Source organism: Amborella trichopoda, chromosome 3, assembly GCF_054954075.1.
Source record: "Amborella trichopoda isolate Santa Cruz 75 chromosome 3, AtrichopodaSantaCruz75HAP2 v2.0, whole genome shotgun sequence".
In the NCBI taxonomy this organism is placed as follows: domain Eukaryota; kingdom Viridiplantae; phylum Streptophyta; class Magnoliopsida; order Amborellales; family Amborellaceae; genus Amborella; species Amborella trichopoda.
The window spans coordinates 6,640,144-6,661,872 of NC_142338.1; the positions used below are offsets into that span (position 1 = coordinate 6,640,144).

At 36.3% G+C, this 21,729-nt stretch overlaps 1 protein-coding gene and 1 long non-coding RNA gene across 3 annotated transcripts; both read left to right on the plus strand.

Moving 5' to 3' along the window:
- The first annotated feature begins 1,273 nt into the window (after positions 1-1,273).
- Positions 1,274-20,475, plus strand: ATP5 (delta subunit of Mt ATP synthase). 2 transcript variants are annotated; one of them, XM_020670657.2, is made up of 6 exons: positions 1,274-1,505; positions 1,983-2,033; positions 5,592-5,835; positions 7,538-7,650; positions 16,274-16,360; positions 19,855-20,475. In XM_020670657.2, exons 1-6 carry the CDS (start codon positions 1,377-1,379, stop codon positions 19,969-19,971), a joined length of 741 nt encoding a protein of 246 aa, XP_020526316.1. In that variant the 5' UTR covers positions 1,274-1,376; the 3' UTR covers positions 19,972-20,475. The 2 variants fall into 2 exon arrangements, with proteins under 2 accessions (XP_020526316.1, XP_006850212.1); XM_006850149.4 differs by lacking the exon at positions 19,855-20,475 and adding an exon at positions 19,207-19,518.
- On the plus strand, positions 8,626-8,972 carry LOC148782707 (uncharacterized). Its single transcript, XR_016052912.1, has 2 exons — positions 8,626-8,707; positions 8,805-8,972. It is a non-coding gene; the product is annotated as an uncharacterized LOC148782707 (long non-coding RNA).
- Positions 20,476-21,729: the final 1,254 nt, after the last annotated feature.

Below are 21,729 nucleotides of genomic sequence, written 5' to 3' on the forward strand. Positions count from 1 at the left end.
CAATTTTAAGAATACTTTCTCTCTCTAAAACTTAAGATTTGTTATAGTTTCTTTCTCTAAATTTTTTTGAGATAGTTTATATTTCTAAAACTTTTTATGTACTTTCTAAAATTTGATATCGTTTCTTTATCTAAAAATTAAAATATGAGATTGTTTCTCTCTCTAAAAAATTGAGATAGTTTCTCTCTCTAGAAATTTGCGCATACTTTCTCTCACTAAAATGTGATAGTTTCTCTCTAAAACTTAAAATTTGAGATAGTTTCTCTCAAAAAAATTTTGAAACAATTTATCTCTCTAATTTTTTTGAACTTTATCTTTCTAAAATTTTAACATATTTTATCTCTCTTAAAGTTAAAATTTGAGATAGTTTATCTCCCTAAAATTTTAAAATAGTTTATCTCTTTAAAAAAAATTTGTACTTTACCTCTCTAATTTTTAACATACTTTCACTATCTCAAAGTTAAAATTTAAGATAGTTTTTATTTCTAAAATTTTTGAGATAATTTATCTCTTTAAAAAAACTTTCACTAGCTCAAAGTTAAAATTTAAGATAGTTTTTATCTCTAAAATTTTTGAGGTAATTTATCGTTTTAAAAAATTTAGGTACCGTGCCTCTCTAAAATTTTCATACCTACCTAATGCTCTCTATGTTTTGAGTCAAGGGAGCTAATAATATGCCTTGGAAATGCAAAAAAAGAGATTGTGGTAGGGAAATGAAATCATGAAAAAGTAAGTCTTATTTATATGATTTTGATTTCGAAATATCTTAGTAATGATCCTATGAGACCTGCTTACACTCATATGTGTACGACTTTAAATGATTACCATTCAATATGTCACACATCTTTAGAAAAGTCAAATCTCTTATCATAACTTTTTTAAAAATTGATGCCATATTTAATGGTGATATTTAGAGGTCCTACACACATGAGTTTGAAAAAGACTTATAAGATCATTAGTCTTTAAATCCGAGATATTACATTCAGAATGCATGCTTTAAAATCCATGTACCCAAACATGCCCTAACTATTTATAACCCCACGTACTTGCAAAATACCAAGGCCTAGGGCGCCGTCACCGTCAAATCGTTAATTTAGACAGTGATTGTGTAGAAACTCCCAAGAGATACATACTAATCCAAAATGTACTGACTTCTCTCACACCATCAAATTAGATCCGTCCTTAGAACGGTGATAAACGTATGATCATACTGTTCGCATTTGTACCGAAGGACGGGTATGACATATACGTCATTTTCTAGGAAATATTTGTCAATTTTTTCAAAGCAAAAGACCTGCTGGTACTCCATCGAGCCCAGTATAAACTCTGGTATTTTAGGGCATTTTGGTAGTTCGCCATTTCTGAAAGCTCAACTAATGGCCATGGCAAGTCGTATTAGGGCGGGTTTTTCTTTGATCCGGAAAACCCTAAATACTACTCCTCAATTTGCAGAGACACTGAGCCCTGTTGGGAGCTCATGTAACCCTATTTATTCCCACTTTCAGGTAATCCAGGATTTTTATCTGTGCTATGTTTTCATGAGTAATTTTTTATGGTTTTAATGTAGGGTTTGACTGGGTTCCCTTTCTCATGATCATTTTGGTTCTTGTGCAGATTCATATTTTCAATCGTGATTTCTGTTGCATTTTACTTAGATTAGATTATTATGGGCATTAATGAGATCCCATTCATGACTTGATCTCATTGTATAAATTTCAATGTTGTCTTGATTCTTGATATGAGCTGCTATATTGGAATTTTAAAAAGTATTTATCTTTTAGTATGCATTATGATATTTCGTTCTATTTTTACCAGAAAGTATCCATTGTCCAATTTTATTTGTGAATTAGAATATTTTTTGCATCTTTTTTTATGTATATATTTATTCTTTTAGGTATTTGTTGCAGTGCATTATGGGGTGGTTGTTTTAGACAATTATATACGATTTACGCTCATTTTATTCTGATTTTTTCTTCTTTCAGCAATCAAGGAATTATACGAAGGAAATACACACTAAGGAACCAGAAGTCAAGGTGAAAATATTTGTTCACTTGCTTATATTGCAAACTTGTCAAAGATAAGCTTTTCTATGCCATGAGTTTTAATTTTATTTTTGAAGTCTAGATTTTCAATGCACGCTGCATTAATTTATTATTTTATTTATAAATTTATTTGAGGAGTACCTGACTGCCCTGAATAATAGATTTGGAGCATGAAGTGTACGTCCATGGAGTTCCTAATCAACATTTTTTAGAGAGGAAAACTTTCTAAAAATATGGATATGACCTTTTTGAAGAGATTATTTAATAAACTGACAATTGTCTATTATAAGTGTGGTTGTTTATAAGAATTTCATAGTGAATTGGTTATGATTACCATAATTTATCCACTTTTGTTAATGTATTTTAAGTCTTCTGTGTGGATTTACTAGAAATTTATAAACCATGGAAGGAATACACAACATTCAACTGGCCTGCGTTAGTAAATTTTTGAACATTTTCCAATTGGAATCACAAGAATATTTACAAGGTTCAATTCTCAACTCAGGTGGATTCATCTTGCATGTTTCCATGCTACCATACTGAGTTTCCAGTTTGATTTACCATTTGATTACATAAAAGCATGCTAATATGGCCATTGTTTAAAATCATGGTAAACTAGGCCTGGTCTACTGTGGGTCGATGTAGCAATGTGGCTGTGTTTCTTGAGGCAGGTTTATTGTGGGTTGATGGGGCAAGGTGTGTGTGTTTCTTGAAGTGTTACAAATCTTTTGTCAACATTTGATGACCTTACAGGACTTACTGGAATGAGGATAACATAAAGTGCTGCAATTACCTTTGAGTGGAATGTTTAATGCATTTTGATATGAGCTGAACCTAGTAGTTTGCCATCCTATTACATTTCTTTAGTAATCTAAGATTTCATCTCCATTTTGGAATATCTAGGAATGAATAGAAGTGCTCTTAGACTTGAAGCAATCTGTCATATTCACTTGTGATATGCTACCTTGAATTTGAGTTTGTGACAACTTTAGGTTTAATGACCACCCATTGAGTCATTTGTGTAACTTATGCTAGAGTAGACTAAGATGCTTGAAAGTCTTAAACTTCCGGTACTTCTTATTGGTTGAGGAGTCCGTATGCCAGATTGTCGACTTGGATTCAAAATCCTTGTATTTTCTAATAAAAAGTCTCTCTTTCGTATTCCTATTACCACTGCAATTCTCCTGTAGTTGAAAGATTTAGTGAACTGAGGCTGTTGCTTATTGAACATGTTACCTAATTTATATGGAGATTTAGTGACCCTTGACAATTGCCAACTCCTGGCATTCTTACTTGGAGCGGTCACTCGCATGACTTGGGGCTCTCATGGCTTCTTCTTGGGTCCTCTGAAAATCTAGGGACATACAAAAGAAAACAACTAGTTGCTTATAGTGTAGACTATCATTGTACAATTGCCTCAGCCTTTTCACCCAATCTTTTATATTGTTTTAGTCAAGCAATATTTGTTTCCTGTTGTGGGCATTGCTTCAATTCTTATCACATTGTGGAGAATTTGATCCCTTATTGGGACTCTTCAAGCACCTAAAGAGATCATTTCTAAGATCTAGGGTCGATAATCCAAGAGAATGGAGAGATTGAGGAAGATGTCGCACATAGAATTAGAGTTGGGTGGCGAAGTGGAGATATTCACTAGAGCTTTATATGATCACCGCTTACCATTGATACTGAAGGGGAAGTTCTATAGGACGGTTATAAGACCAGCCATACTTTATGTGATAAATGTTGGGTGGTCAAGAAACAACGTATCCATAGGATGAGCGTAGCTGAGATGAGGAGTTGAGATGGATGAGTGGCAAGACAAGCAAGGATAGAATTCAAAATGAATACATACGAGAGAACTTAGTTGTGGCTTTGATAGGCGATAATACGTGGGAGAGTAGACAAAGGTGGGATGACCATGTTTAGCATAGGCATAATATAGCACCGGTTAGGAGGTGCAATTTAGGACTTTATTTGGTTCAATTGGATGGCTCTCAAAGGGCAAGGGGAACACTCAAAAGGACATGGATAGTAGTAATGAGAAAAGATATGGTGACTTTTGGTCTGATTGAGGGTATGCCCCTTGATAGAGAGGAATGGAAGAATAGTTTTCATGTAGCCGACCCCAAATAATTGGGATAAGGCTTGATGATGATGATGATTGTGATGATTGGGACTCTTCAAGCAGTTGGTGTGAGAATCCATATTTGTGAGAGTATGCTCTTGGATGAGCTGAAGAAGGCATGGATAATTTTTTTGTATGAGCTGAAGAAGGCATGGATAATTTTTTTTTTGGAAAGATGTTGAGAGGTACTGCTTTCATCTTTAATTCGTAAAGTAGTCTCTTTATGGATAGTTTCTCTATGCAAACTACATCCACAACAATCCCATACCTTTACACACTACCTCACTCTGCTCAATTTTTCAATATCTAAATGCTGTCAACCATTCGGTAAATTCAGGAGGCAGCCTTGCCACTTTCAGGGTATATCCAATGTTGATTGTGGTTGGAATTTTCTTGCCTTTTCTGTAAAACTTTAGTCTTGCCTAGTTAAGTGTTAATCGTAAGAACTGACAAAAGACAAAAATCTCATTTAGTTAGGATGCATGCAATTTTTGTCAAAAAAACGAAGTATGTCCACTGTTTGTAGCGATGTATGTATTGGTTGCTGTCCAAATAAGAGCACTTGGATTGGTTTATTGAAATGATCAAGGGCTTATTGAAATGATGAGATTGGAAAATCTGTAATCTGGTAATCTTTTTGTTCAATCTTACAATAATAGTGGATTCTGCATCTAGCATTCGCCTTATTAGATGCGAGCCTTTCCCTTCTGAAAATTTCATGTTTACTGTGTATTGGTGTTGATGTTTTTAAGCACCCAACTGCAACCGCTTCTTTGAAAGCATTACCGGCAGGCTTATCTTGAAACATCTGCCTATACCTTTCCAGTATTCATGATGGATGGTGCTTTTCTCATTGTAATAGACACATAATGATGTACCCAAGGATTCTGTATGATAATTACCTACATCTCACCTGTCATTTATCTGAAGATATTTTAGGTATTCTAGTCACCTCACAGTGATTTATAACTGCTGACCCTTTTCCAAATAAAACTTTTTATTCTCAGGGCATGTCTTTTCTCTTATGGCACACATATTGTGCTAACTATGAATTATCAGATACTTTGTATGATTATTTCTCCCAAACGCTCTTAAATAACTCTGTTGCGTTAACTAAATCAGTGATATTTGTTTTAAATTTTTTTTTTTTGGATAAGTAACACAATGGTTCCAGGCATTATTCTGTGATTCTTTTAAGTCCAACTTGTTCACTCGCATGGTCAGACTTCAATATGTTTATGGATAGGATTTTACTTGTTCCATGGTCAGACTTCAATATGTTTATGGAACTGTTTTAGGATTTTGTTTGAGAGTTTAAGTTTGCAGTGTCCTGGGAAAGAAATCATTTGAGCCTGTGTCAATCTGAAATTGTATCTCATTGTACTTGTGTGCATTTCACTTGTTATTGTCCTTTTATGTTTCAGGTACCTCTGGTTCTGTTTGGAGTGCCTGGAAAGTATGCCACTGCGCTGTTTTCTGCAGCTGCAAAATCTAATTGCTTGGACAAAGTTGAATCTGATATCCTTAACCTTGTTGAAGCTTCCAAGAAAAGTCCTCTGTTTTCACAGTTCATCAAGGATCCTTCAGTTCCTGCAGAGACCAAAGTGAAAGCTGTACAAGAGATAGCCTCTGAAGCTGGGTTTTCCGAAATTACAAAGAACTTTTTGGGTATGAGTCATATGTAATTTGCCTTTTAGTGATAGTGAACTTTTACTATAGTTTCCCGTTTATATATCTCTTTTGGGTAACTAGTCGTAACTCGTAGCATTTGAATGGGAATCTTTTCTTCCATTGGATATTTGAAACGATAATACTGAAGCAAACACTGTTGGTATCATATTTCCTGTATTGGTAGAATTTATGGCTTCTCATTATTAAATGACGTGGGGAAGCATTGAAAATGCTTGAGCATTATTGAGGAAGTTCTCAATGTTGGTCAAGTTAGAAAATTTGAAGCATGCCTTCCATTGGACTCTGGTGGCTATCAATGGGCCAAGTGACCCAGACAGACTGAATTTTTCTTGAGAGGACCTGGATGACAATAGGAAGATAAGGAAATTGGTATAACTTGTGGCTGTATAATGACAAGTTTTATTTATTTATTTAGTGGAAAAAGGGGCTTGCTGAGTTGAGTCACAATAAGCCTGAATAAGTTTTTAGAAGTCATGGTCAACTCCCTCATGGATATTCCTATGAACGGTGCAAAAGCTTTTGATTAAAATTTTTTCCCACCCCACCTCTTTCTGGTAGCATCTATTTGAAAGTGACTTGTTGAATGCCATAACATGGGCACACCAACAGGCTGGTTTTCCATGGAGTTTGACTGACCTAAGCCCCGTTTGGATGGTCTCCATCACAGAATGATTCGTGTGGAAATGAGGAAAAAACAAGGTCTATTTATTTATTGGCATTGTATACAATGAGACCATTTACCTTTGATACAAAGGGGTTTCAATTACTTACAACCATCTGATGTGAAATCTGATAGCTTGAGTGTGTCACAAAGTTCGAGAACATTACTTTTGAAGTTTGAGCTTGGTCAATGGAAAAAATGCAGCCATCTAATTTCACATCCAATTGTCAAGATTAATTGTGACCACCTTGTACCAAAGATAATGGTCTCATTGTATACTTTTCCTTTATTATTTAGGCTTCTATGGGACTGGGTGGGGGTTAGGGTGAGGTGTTTTCTTTAAAAGCAGAGGATAGTAAGTGGGTGGGGAAGTAAGTGGAGTTATTTGTTGATAAATTGTCTGTCCAACAAGATGCTAGTAGGGTGATGGATGTATCTCTGTCACCAGGGTCACTCTCCACCACATTATTAAGGACGAAAATGAAGGAAGCCAATCGGTTGAATAACGATAACATGGGATCTCATTTACAAGTTATCAGTGCCATGTTCCTTTCCTTGTGATCTCTATCTGTTTTTTATTTTTTATTCCGATTATATTTTTGTCTTTTCATACCATTTTTGTTTCGCAGATCCGTGTATATATCTCCAGCGGTTTGTACCAAGATTACAAGTTGATAATGCACATTTCTTTCACATGAAAGAACTTAGAAGGAAAAAAATATCTAAGATTTTTTCTCTGTATTTCGAACTTTTTCTTTGTTCAGTATCATGGAACATGCGTCTCTTTATTGTGCTTATGTAATTGGATCCTGGTGTACTTTACACTATTGGTTTCGTTGTTATGCATTTCCAAATGTTTTATCTCTGTGACTTCCATTTTCCCAACAATTATTTGACGCGTTATATTTCCTTTCTGAAAAGTTCATGTTGAATTGCAATTTTTCTTTTCCTTTGTTTGGTAACTATGCTGCATGCAACTTATAAATCGTTGTGATTGATTTGTTTACGTGATTCAAGCTGTGGCGGCTCAGAATCGAAGGTTGGGACTGATTGAGAAGATCGTGAAATGCTTCACTGAATTGACCATGGCATATAGAGGGGAGGTCAAGGCAGTTGTTACAACCGTTATTGTAAGTCCTTTGTTCCTTCTCCTTTAAGAGAATCCTTATGTTTCTGCATCAGTTCAGATTGAGCTTTGATTGATAGAAATATCGAATTACGACAATGAAAATAGTGGTTTGGAATTTGAATTCCTGACCTAAATTTTTGTTAGTGAGCTTCGTATGCATGTGCCTTTTTAATTGCTAAATACATGGCCATTCTCTTCTTTTTTAGGTTATGTTTGTAGATTATATGGCTGGTTTTGATTGATCAATCTTCAGTTTATTTTCAAATTGTATCTTTGCAATCTTTCTTGTTTGTAAATAGCTTGTGCTTTGGTTTGTATTACCACGGGTATCATGTTTACCAGTGAAATATTACATGACAATGAGAATTGTGTTTTACGTTGGGATTTTTAAAAGCATATGACTATAGTTAATTAGCATTTATGATTACAAAGTGTTTAAACAAAGAGGGATAACAAAGAGGGAAAATGATGTGTTTGACAATGTTTCATCAGAAATTCAAATATGTGCAAGATAATCCAATAGAGTAATGCACCCCTAATATTAACTGAAGTTAGGAAATGTAATTTAGAGACAGAGGTACAGTGATACATGCACATGGATATACTTGCTATACTTGTAAATGTTGCATAGTCAATGAAATTTTTGTTATAAATTAGAAAAAAAAATAGGAAATTCAATTATGTGTTGCATAAATGAATGTTGGTTAAATATGATTCCAGTGACTTGTTTAATACTACTGCTAACCTACCCAAGAAAAATGGAATTATTCTGTCTCATCAACTTATGGATATTGAAATATTAAGAAAAGACAGGGGGAGGTTTTATTGGGTGGAAATTGTGTGATAGGAGTTGGAGATTTTTTTGTACATGGTGCTCTATACTAGTTTTTTTGGGTGAGTGGTGCCCTATACTAGTTTCATCTTGAATGGTGCACAAGCTGGCACATTTTCTGAAACTTAGGCAGGTGCATGGCAGGTAGTTTTTTAACTCTGGGCTGGAGTTGCAGAATTGCAAATTGGCAAATTGTGGCAAATAGCCTAAGTTGGGAGTACCTGATGTATAAAGGCATTCTGTTTTTTGAATTTCAGATTTCCCACATATGTTCTTTTTTGGGCGCTTTGGGCGGCTCTTGATCCTCAAGAGGTGGTTTGCAGGTTTGCTTCCAATGAAGGACACCTGCGTAGCCAAGACGGGGCCTGTTTAGTGGCCTTGTATTCAATAGGTAGTTTCATAGTCATTATGTTTGGTTTGTAGATGTTTTGGACAAGGATTGTTAATTGACATGCTTTATAGAAAGATGAAATGCAAGTGGTGCTTCTGAATTTCGTAGAAGTCTGATGCAGTTGTCGTTTGAGGAGCATAACTTTTCATCCATGTCTCCGATCTGGGTGGTAGCTTCATAATGCATTTCGAAGTTCTTTTAGTTATCTATGAAGGCCATTTCTGCATAATTTCGCTATTTTTAGGCCTGAATTCTTAATCTAACATATAGGCATGAAAGTGGTGATAAATTGTTTTTGAGAAAGTTAACCTAAAGGGTGTATAGAGCCTAGGCTCTAAACAATCAAATTAGAGCCTACCTTCAAATAATATCGAGAAATGTGGTTTCAATATTAGAAATCTTTGTGATAGCCTTAAAATATATTTTCATATTTATTTATAAACTTTAAAACTTTAAAAATGGTGTAGATAGACATATCTATGAAAACTTGAAAATCTTGAAAATTGACGGTCGAAAAATGCGTTACAAAATGCACTATTTCCAAAACTTGAAATCTATTTTTTCTCATGTCCATGCATCTTGATGTCAAGATGATCAATTTGAAGATATTTGGGCATCAAAACAACCTCTTCTAGTGAAATTTTTGAGGTAGGCTCAAATTTGTTTGTTTGGAGCCTCGGCTCTATATAAACTTTTCCCTAACCTAAAATGGTGATGAATTTTGGGACTAATTAGATTTTTTGGGTATTATTTAATTGTCAAGGGGTAGAATTGCCATTTTCCTTGTGTTATATTACCTTACTAATTGGGATTCATGTGGGAGTCCTAGAATTGCGGGGTTTTGAAGAGGGATGCACATACTACACGAGGAGGAACTGGGAATTGGATTTGGCATGTGATTTGAGGGATGCGAGTCTATATTGCGAAGTTCACTAGTTTAAGAAAGGGTCTTCTCTTAATGTATTTATTTATTTATTAATATGAATGGGATAGGAGGCCTTCACATAGGCTGTTGTAAATTTAGACTTTTTTCAATGAAGAAGAAAATTAAAAAAACATGTTTCCCTTGACAAACATATACATATTTGACTGGTTTTCTCTGTTGTTTCAATTTTGCGGTGTGTTCTTGTTTTGGATGTTTGTGGCTGAGTTTTTTTTTTTTTTCTCTTACGACTCCATGTTCTTTCTATTGTTGCATCACCGATGTTGTATCAGAGAAGGTTACTGATCCGCCATGGCAACTAGTGGACATGGTAGAGGAGGAAGGCACAATCGAGCTCAACTTGACATGATCCAAGAGCTACAAAGAGAAATAGATCAACTGATGCGAGAACTTCAGGCCCTGCGTTGAGAATGACCTGATCAACCTGTTTGTGATTTGGATGTTGATTCAGGAGAAGTTCTGCAGTCTGACGATGTAAATCCTTTCCACAATCAAGATGGGGAAGATGCTCTTGTGAAATGAGATCTCATGGGTATCGCTAGATGTTGCTGATTTTTTAGGACAATTGGATCTGAAGAATTTCTTTATTAACTCGAGCTTAGAGAAGTTCTTTGACTGGAAAGAACAGTCGGAGAAAAGTCAAGTCCGTGAATACCAAATTGAGGGGGCATGCTTCAATTTGGGCGAATCGACTTCACATTAAAAGAAGGATGTGGTTTGTATAAGGCTGAGGCCCTAACCTTCAAATAATATCGAAAGATGTCATTTCAGTACCGAAAATCTTTATGATGGTGTGAAAATTTATTTTCATCTCTAATTGGAAAATTTAAAGTTTCAAAAAGTATGTATATCAAGCAGATCTATGAACACTTGAAAATCTTGAAAATTGATGGTTTAGATAATGCATTACAAGATGCACTATTTCAAGACTCGAAGCGCATTTTTTTTACATCCGTGTATCTCAAGGTTGAGATGATCAGATTTGAGGGGTTTTCCGGCATCGAAAAAACTTTTTCTAGTGAACTTTTGAGGTGCGCCTGAGTTTGATTGTTTAGGGCCTCAAACTTATATGAACTTTTTCCTTAAAAAGAAAGGAGTGTTATGGAACACAGACAAGGTAAGTGTGAAATTCATACTTGGAACAAAGTGGAGACTAACTTAAAAGAAAAATCTCTTCCAATGAGTATACCCAGATTATCATATCAATGTTATCCTAATTTGGGGCAATGTGAAATGATACTATGGTATACATTGAGGAATGTTTTGAGTTGTGCATGTGGACTGATTTGGTGGAGCTGGAGGAGCGGCTTGTGGCTTGATGTCTTAAGGATTTGCACATACAAATTCAAGATGAATTGATTATTTAAAAGGTTTGGAGTGTAGATGAGGTATATCAGTTGGGATTAAATGTGGCGAGGAAGTTTAGAGAACAATGACAGGGTGAGGATTTGGAGATCGGGGTAGAAGCTCCAGAACGGGGTGTGGGCTCACAGTCCCCAGCCAAGGACGTGGTTCGAGTGGACGAAACCTTAATCAATGGTGAGGCACTCATGCATGGCGCCAAGGGGAATCATTTATGCGTCCTTGTTGAGGTGCTAATGACACTTGTGTCAGTTGCTTCAAGGGAGAGTGGGCATCGTTCTCAAGAGTGTTCAAAGAAGAAGCATGGGCCCCGTTTTAATTTCATCGAGTAATGATGGTGGGTCGGGGGTCGATTAGTTTTAGGAGATTGAATACATGAAGATGTATAGCAAGAGGACGTCGCTACTATGAGGGTGAATCTCACACATAATTACCTGAATCTTTATGCCAAGGTCATGATTTCAGTCCGCAATCCCAATTCGGCGATTCTGACAAGGGATCTTCACACTGTTTCTTGGAAGTTAGAGTCTAGATTCCATAAGTTAGGAATCTCGTTTCATACCTTTTTAGGAATCTCGATCCCATTATTTGTGGTATCACGACCCCAAATTTCTCGAATCTCAATTCCAACATTTATTGAATCTTGATTCCAGGTCTATTAATTCTCGATTCCACATGTGATGGATCTTGATTCGTTATGGTTTTGAATCTAGAATCTATAACATAAAATACCTTGGTTTGTAGGAGCAGGAAACTGCGCTTCAATTGACATGGAAATTTGCTCTGACCTACATAACATTCCTGTTTGATGTCAAAATCTCTCTCTACCCACGTGTTGGTTTTTACTTATGCAATAATGTATCCATGTGTGTGCTTGATATTTAGACTGAATTTCTCCCCTAGCACAATGGCATAACGTGAACGCAAGCAAAAATAAATAAATAAAATAACAAAGAAAACAATTTGAAGTACATAATGTCCAACTTCCTGAATAGTTACCACTTTTAAAGGTAATTGGAGTAGAAATCTTCATTTTATTCGAATGCTTCTAATAGTGTGAATGCTTCTAATAGTGCTAGGACTGGCTTGTATCACATTTTTATTAGTGCTGGGATGGACTACCTTTGCTTTAAAGTATAATTGGTAACTACAACACGTACAAAAAATACCATGGCACAGAGAAAATCCTATTTTGTCTGTAAAATAATGAAGTCCATATCATAATTTAGAATACATGGGATAGCATTTGTATCTTTTGTAGATAATTTCCCTAGTGGACTAGTTGACCCTAAGTTTAATAATCAGTAAATTGACTTCAAATGCAAGGAACCTTGTACAAGTCTAATAAGAGACATTTGATATCGATTGCTTAAATGGTTCATAAGTTGATAAAGCACAAGATGCCGTTGATATAGGAAACTTATTTCTATGGGGCTTCATACTCGACTCCATAGAGTCACAAATCTTGATTGCCAGTTGGGATAAAGTTCTATTCTAAACTAATATGAATCCCGATTCCGAACCGGTATGAATCTCGGTTCCACATACATCAGAAACTCGATTCCAGATATGTTATAATCTTGATTCCAAACTGGTGCAAATATTAGTTCCACATAAGTTGGAAACTTGATTTCTGAGATTTCAGAATCTCATGTTATGCTGACCCCACATAGTGAAGATGATGAAGAATGACTTCTTTTTTTCTCTTTTTTTTTTTTTTTTTGTGATAAAGGTGATGAGGATTGCCTTCAAACTAGTATCTTTTGCATGAACTGCACCTTAGATGGAACGGTGTGTATAGTGATCATTGATGCTGGTAATTGTGAGAATGTCGTCTGTATTAAGTTTGTCGACAAGTTGGATTTGAAGAGCAATAAGTGTCTTTCACCATACAATGTCATGGTTAAAGCGAAGTATGAAACTCTTATTAATTCTCGTTGTCGAGTTAACTATTTTGTTGCAAAACCTATAAGATGTGATGTGGTGTGATGTCATTCCAGTGGATGCTTGTAACTCGTTGCTTTGGTGTCCTTGGTTGTACAATGACAATCTGATGCATAATGCTAGGAAGAATACCTACAGTTTTATGCATAATGGGTTTAAGTTCACTTGCATCCTATGAAGGAGGGGTTGGTGCCTGAGAAGGGGGTTGTGAAACCAACTAATTGTTTTGACTACTAGAGCATTCCTATAAAAGAGTGAAAATACTGGATTGGTTTTTGCGCTTGTGGTTAATGGGATTTGAAGGGACTGAAGAGTTGCTTGGGGAGATGAAGCCCTTGATAACTGAGAGTAAGGACATTATGCTCCAAGAGTTGCCTGGTGAGTTGCCACGGCTGTGAAATATCCAACATTGCATTGATTTGGTAGCTGGTGCTAGTCCTCCAAACCAAGCTGCATATCATGAGTCCACTTGAGCATGAAGAGTTGAAGAGGCAAGTGCAAGACTTAACTAAAAAGGGCCTGGGTCGTGAGATCATGAGTAGGGATAGCAATGCCCCAGTCGGCCCGGTCCAGCCACGGTCGGTTCGGCCCCAAAAAAGTAGTGCCTGGGCCATGGACTGTGGCCCAATGGCCGGGCCAGGCCAGTCCCAACCCAGTTTGGCATGACCTGGCACGGTTCGTCCCTAGCAAGGCCAGGGCCAGCCCTATGGGGGGACAAGGGCTGGGCCAGGGCCAAGGGCCAAAGTTGGCCTGGACCGTCTCGTCCTGTCCCGTCCCCGTCCTGTTGCCACCCTTAATCATGAGCCCAAGTGTTGTGTTGGCTCTTTTGACACCATGAAGTATGGGTCGTGGAGGATGTGTATGTAGGGTCGTGGAGGATGTGTATGGACAGTTGTGTTTTTAACAAAGTAACAGTCAACTATAGGTTTCCCATACTTGGACTGCATGTTATGTTGGATAAGCTTACTGGTTCCCAGGTCTTCTTATAGACTGACTCTCAGAGCTTAGTAGTAGGACTACACCATCAATTTGCGAAGAATTTCTACAAGGATGTGGTGCCAACCTCAAGGACAAGTTCTCTCAAAGTAAGGGGAGATTGATGCAGCCTTCATCAACGAACATAAGTTCTTGTTGACATTTCCAGTCTGGGTGCTTCATGCATTTTGAAATTTTTTTAATTATCTATAAGGCTATTTCTTGTTTTATATTTCCTTATTATTTGGGATTCACGTGGGAGTCCTAGAATTGTGGGGTTTTGATGAGGGATGCACATGCTAGGCTAGGAGAAAGTGGGAAATGTGTTAGGCTTGTGATTCCCAGAAGGACGTGAATCTTTGTCAGGAAGTTTACAGTTTAGGGAAGGGGTTTATCTTTATGTGTTTATTTATTTACTTGTATATATAAGGGGATATGAGGCCTTCATTTGGGAGGCTCAAAATTTAGCCTTTTTTCATATAAGTAGCAAAGGAAAAACATCTTTCGAGCGCACACATTGTTGGTTGGTTCTCTCTTTTGTTTCAATCTTATGGTGTGTTCTTGTTTTGCTGAAATTCTCTTGTCACTCAACTCTATTTTCTCTCTATTTTCACTGTTCCAAAGTCAGCAAATCATTGTATTAGTTAAGCTTATCAACTGCATGGGGTGTAGACTTGATTCGCTATCCGCCTCAATGCAGCCATGTGTGGAAAACCACTTCCAAAACAGTCAATAATTTTTCAAAATTAGAAAAAATAAAAGAATACAAAGAAAGATATGAATATATTATCCATGTGATAGTAAATTTAGTATTTTATCTCTAATTTAGTAAATTTAGTATTTTATCTCTAATTTATTTGTTGTTTGAGTCACTTACAGAGGGTAATTGAGACTTTTTGTCTTCATTCTCTAATGACTAGTACAATTAAAATGTAAAATAAATTGATCCAATCCATCCATTAAATTAAATAAAACACCAAAGAATATGTGTTATTACAATAAAGCACCTAAAACGTAAATTAGCATCTAGCAACTAAGTACATTGTAGCATATAGCCAAAATGCCAAATACTAGAGAGTCTAAAGTACTCCACAAGTACGTAACATCCAAAGACCAAAAGTTCATGACATAAAAAATAAAAAGGATAGCTACACCCAAAACTGATTTTGGTTTTGATATCAAATCCAAAATTATATGAAATTTCGACATCTTGGTTTAATTTTCCCTTGATACCCTCAATTGCTTGATAATCTTTGCGGAAAATCTTTGAAGCACAGCACAATATCAACTCAAAGTTTCACCCAAAAAATCTACCTTGTTGAATACTTCAGAATCGGTAATTTTGTTTTCAAATTTTAAGTTTAATCCCTTTAGAACCAACAAATATTGGTTCAAAGAGACTTCCGGCCCCAATGAGGGAGGGAGGCCCTCTTTTCAGGGTTGGGTTGGGCGTGGAGTCTCGGGGAAGGGGATTATGGTTTTTCCCATGTATGCACCACCTATGCGAGCACATCTAGTTAGCCCACATAGGCTGGCTATATGTGGGATGGCTAAGCGCCGCTTGGCTCTGATGTGTCTACAATGAGTTATACAACTGCATTTAATAACTATGGTACCGATAGATTATGCCGCTGCAAATAGAACCACCGAAGGCCCTATGCAAAGAAGAATCTTCTTTTAAACAAGCAATCTTATTTGGAGTTGGATTTTGTGGTTAACTATTGTGTTAGTTACTGAAGTTTAGCATAGATTTAAATCACTCAAAATTCCACTACCTATGAATAAAGATCATTAACTTTCAAATTTTCAGCCTCGATTCGAGTTGCCTTTAAAATAGTATCATACCTTTCTTTGTTCATTGCAAGTATGTTTGCCTTTTATTAATGGTTGGAAATATTTTGTAGGTAATTTGAATGGTGATGTATATGTATATTGAGAAATGTCAACCTTCCTTTCTTATGTCAGCATGCAGTACTTATCTTCTAATGTGACCATTTGTAATTTATAATGCTTACGTTCAAATGTTCAGCATATGATTGGAATGTCTTCTACTGTCAAATTGTTGGCAATTTTGTAAATGGAGCTTATTAGTGGTATCTCAGAAATGAATATTTTATGGCATGAATTCATATTCTTCTCCTCGATCGCTATTTATGATATTTATTTATTTTACCCAGCCTCTTCCTGAGCAAGAGGAAAAAGAACTGAAGGAGACCTTGCAGGATGTTATTGGGCATGGGAAGACTGTCAAGCTGGAGCAGAAGGTAATGCTCTCTAGATTTACAAGACCGGGCTTATTTACCTTGTTACATCTGCTTAACTATTTTTGTAGATTTTTTTGTTTTTCTTTATCTTATTAGAATTTATTGATTTAGAACCAATTTTATTATATTCTGTGTTATTTCTACTTTTTGTTTTTGTTTTGGTGGTTGTCGTACACAGTTTCTCTGTTAGAATGTCTGTTAATGGTTATTTCAGATACAATATATTTCTAATATTAATATATTAATTAGTAATTTTCTTGGTTAGATTTTATATTTGCAAAATTAGTATCTATGCCTCATCCTCATGATACTTACATATGCTTAATTCTCCATGATAATTGCATTGCATTATTCTTTTCCTTGGTGAGCTTTCTTAATGTTTTTTATTTACCTGGTGAGATTTGGTGATATGTATCATTTTAAGCCTCTTTGCTTCCTAATAGGTTAATTCCTTTATTTGCGGGACTATATTGTTCCAAGCTATACCCTATGCAAATTGCTTGTATACAGGGTTGCTTATATATAGTGCTTTGTTTCAATAGATTCTTTTCACTGATTTTTCACTGGATTTTTTGAGGATACGGTTGTGCACTTCTAGTTGGCATATTAGGAGAAGGATGAAATGTTCAATACCTAATTATTTCAGAGGGTTGGTTATATACGGTTTTTGAGGAATGTGATCCATGACATTGTGAGACAGAGGACACTTCTCATGGGCCTCATCCCTCTCTTTCTCTCTCTCTCTCTGTCACACACACACACATGTGCATGCGCACGCATGCATGCACACACAGAGATGTTCTTTCCTACTTGATATGTAGTTCTCCTTGATCACTGCCTTCTTCCTGTGTCTAGTCTCGATCCAGCTATGGTTCCAAATTTACTATAACGTCTAGATGGCTAAGGGCATGTTTGATAAAATAGAATCTTTAATATTCAAGATTTGAGTTATCTGAAGAAAAGCATTGATCGATTCTCATATATTTGGGTTATATGTTATCTTGCTATGTGTTGTTTTTGTCTGTTTGATTGCCGTCCTATATTTCATCATTTTTAATGGAAAGGTTAACAAAGGTAAATGCACAAGTACAACTCTAGAGAGAGAAACACGAAAAAGGATATTTGTGTGAAGAACAACAGAAGAGGAGAAACATAACCAATTTTAGAGAGAGAAGGTTGCGCTCCAACAGGGAGAGATGAAAGAGGGGAGGGATGATTGATTTCCATCAGCCATGTATACGAAATTTTAGAGAGAGAAAGACAAGTTTTAAAAATAGAACACAGGTATAAAATTTTAGAGAGAGAAGCACTAAAAAATCTTAGAATTTTCCACACTCCTGAAACAAGCAAATTGATAGTCGCTGTTCTTTCAGAGCTTTAAACAGGGAGAAGGGGGAAAATGTGAAAATAAAAGCCAGAGAGAGAGAGACGCTCAGAGGCTTACTTTTTGAGAGACATTTCCACTTGCCATCTCAACATCAGTTTCTATAGAGAACCCTGGGATATACGCTGATTCAAGAGAAAGAAAACAGAGGAAATTTCCTATGTCCTGTTCCATAGCAAATCTCTATTAACAGCACCATTCACCTTCACTCAACATAGATTGATACAGAATAGGTAATGACAGAGAGGAAAAGAAAGAATCAAAAGATGTATAGAAAGAGAAACATAGAGGGAAAGAGAGAGAGAAGGAGAGAAAGTCACTATGCCTCTCCTCTTCAAAACCATAGAAGAAATCCTAACCCGCAAACCTATACAGGGTCCTCCCCTACCTCTTGAGAGCATAAACCACAACCATGGCCATCACAGTCTTCATGCTCGTGTGCTCAGTGGAGATAACAGCTCTCTGACAAGTTCTCAAGGAAAATGTCGAAATAGGGTTTTCATGGATGAGGCCACTGATACACTTAACCCCTCCCCTTCTGGCCAAACATATAAATGGTTGGTTTCATGCTTCTTTGCACCTCTCTTTCCCAAACCCTTGCCTCCCTTTCCTCTTCCTCAATTTTTCACCCTTTCTCACTCTAAAGAGAATATCATCTCTCTCACTCTGTCTCTAGTTTTTTTTGGAACCCTGTTTGCCTCTCTCTCTAACGACGAGGCTTATGAGGCTCAAGACTTCGCCATTCTGACTCTCTCTCTAAGCTGTCTCTCTAGGATGCGAAGTATTTGGTGTCCTCTGAAGAGAGAAGTTTTATGAAAAATGAGGTGGTTTTAAGGCTTTCAGGGATAGGGTTTGGGTAGACAGGAGAGTGAGGGTGAGAGAGGAATGGGTCTCAGAGAGGTCGACTAGAGAGATGGTAAGATGTGAGGGGTTTCAAGGGTTCGTGTGGGTGGGCGTGAAGCAGAAGCCAAAAAACGATAGAAGAATTGAATCCCACAAAATTCAAGTTAAGACTTGAATTTTGTGGGATGCTGATAATTAACGGTTATTAAGATTTTAAAGGGTATTGTTTTGTTCAATCAAACAAGTCACGAGCCCTTTCAATATCTTTTAAGATCAAGATTATTGTGGATTTTACAATATCCTAAAATTTCAAGATAGGGTCGTCAAACATACCCTAAAAGAGTTCTAAAAACTGCAGTTTAAGATGTACCCTTCCAAATAAGGATTTGATGGTTTGTGAGTTTGTTTTTTGGTTGAGTTGATATCTCTGTCCTTGTTCAAGCCCTGCAACAAGTTAAAAGAAGAACTGTCTTTACCGGAACTTGGAAATCAATGTCCCATTGATGATTTCATATGCAAATCTAGTCATGGTTTCCTTGAAATTTATTTAACTCTCCTCGCGTTTTTCTCCCATGTTGGTGATAAAATCATCACCTTCATCTCCTCTACAATTTTGCAGATTGATCAGAGCATTATGGGAGGAATAGTGGTGGAATTTGCGCAAAAGGTCTTTGACATGTCGATAAGGACCAGGGCAAAGCAGATGGAGAAGTTCCTCAGGGACCCAGTGAACTTTGAGAATTTCTAGGGCTTCGACTGTCTGCCCAAAAATCTGCTACTTCCATTTTCTCCTCTTTTTCTTTTTGAGAGCCCCTTTTTCGTTTTGAGAGCCATTGGCTGTAGCCACTGTTTATTTTTGAGAGATTTGATTGACCCTTGACTCTGTGGCGTTTGCTGCCCTGTAATAAAATCTGGGCCATAAATTTGGTTATGGACGTGCCCTTGATCTTTGTTATTTTTCTCTAGTCTTCATCGTTCATTTTCATGATCAATAATGGTATGTGTTTTTTTTCCTGGGTTAAAACTGCAAAATGATCATTATGCCCTCTATTACTTGCAATGGACTTGAAGTTTTTTATTTTCTCTTCAGCTTTCATTTTTCGTGTTGAAGTGCTTATTTTCTCTTCAGCTTTCATGTTTTGTGTTGAAGTGCTCGGAATGGACTTGAAGTTTTTGATTTTTTCTTCAGCTTTCATTTTTCGTGTTGAAGTGCTCATTTTCTCTTCAGCTTTCATTTTTCGTGTTGAAGTGCTCGTTTTCTCTTCAGCTTTCATTTTTCGTGGTGAAGTGCTCGGACTTATGTTATTGTGGATGTTATCCCGCTAGTACTTGCCCCTGCACCATCTCCTGGTTTCAGTTTTTTAACAAATCGACAATTGTCTAGAAGGAAAAGACAAAGGGATATCATACAGAGCTTGTGTATGATATAGGTACACAGCCTGGGCATTGGCTCTCTGTTCTCAGGCCGGCGCTTGAAACTTACCATAGCCAGGTGGGTCACATGGGATACAGTTAATCTCTACTGTGTGTCATTGAGAATGGATGGTTGATATGATTGCACACCATACTGCATGTATTGAATAACTCAAGAAAAAATGTAGGCCTCTCTAATGTCAGTAGAAGAGAGTTTTTGACTTTTTTTCCTATGGTTATCCTTGTGTGCTACATTTTGTTGTTCTTTAGTATTTGTGAGTAGAAAAGCTGGTTCTCTAGTATGAGAGCCTTGTTCTCATCAAATTTTAAAAATATAAGTTTCATTGAAACCTTATATATCTGATACTTTTGTTCCAAGGGCATCATCAGATGCCCGATCAGTGGTTTGAAACTTGGGGATTGTCCATCCAGCTAACCAAGAAATATGAAATGTAATGGGATTGCTTTTCGACTACATATTTTTTGTCAGGTACATATTTTGTAGTTTCTTACTTGGGTTTATATACCATGAGATCATTTATTTTCAGCTTAAAGATGTTACAATCATTTTTAGCCATAAGATGTCAGTTTAAAGATATTACAATTATTTTTAGCCATAAGATGTGATTCACAATATTTGAGCAATATTTGATAAATTTTGTTTTGGATTTTGTGTCTAAGTAATGATACATCTTCAACTACTTGATTTCAAATCTAGCTGTTATGATTGTTATATCTTTTTATCAAAAGTAAATGGTTTTATTATATACATTTCATTCTTACCAAATTAGAAGCAAATTGCTTATATATCATGATTGATAGATAATGAAGGGCAACATTTCGTTTGGCCGTGTGCGACCGGTATAATTTTTGCCTCCATTTTTTAAAGGCTCTAGAGTATTTGTTTATCCAATTTTTTTTACAATTAGATTTTTTTTAAAAAAGTTGATATGGAATTATTGAAGGGATGAATAGATAGGGGTGGCAATGGACCCGGATATGACTTGGGACCTACCAGGTATATCCGACACGGGTCCATGTATAAGTCGAACATCTATGATTGGATTGAAAACACTATAGGCCTCGGGCAGTTTTGCGAAGAAAAAAGCACTCGAATGAAGGGCAGAATGAAGACAAATATAGATCAAACTGAATATATTAGGTCTAATAAACATTTTTTTTCTTGGAGACAATTTCATTTAAAAGTGGATCCCTCTCTAATAGCTTCGAATAAATCAAATAAATGCATTAAGATACGAAGGTTTCTTATTCCACAACAACGAAAGCACATTTTCATTTTTTCATATACTAGGGGATTCCACTTAGAAAAGAAGCCAATAAGTTAGAAAGAGAGAGTTGGGAATTTGAATGGATATGATGAGACAAAAATTTGGGGAGATTTACGAGATCTTGTAGCACTTACCAATGAGGCCCTATCAATTAGTATTACTCAAAAGAAATCAATTATGGACACTAACACAATTAGATCAACTCTTCATAGACAAACTTGGTGATAGTTGGATCGACTTAGATTCAATCGTGATAGTTTGATCAGTTCATATTCAATCTCGATCATTATATCGGCATATATTCAATTTGGGTCATTGGGTTTATACTATTTCATCAACACATAGGCTGACAGTAGCTTTTTCATGCATACACACACAGGCGCTCACACGCGTGTGCGTGCGCATATACATACACATACACACACATATATATATATATA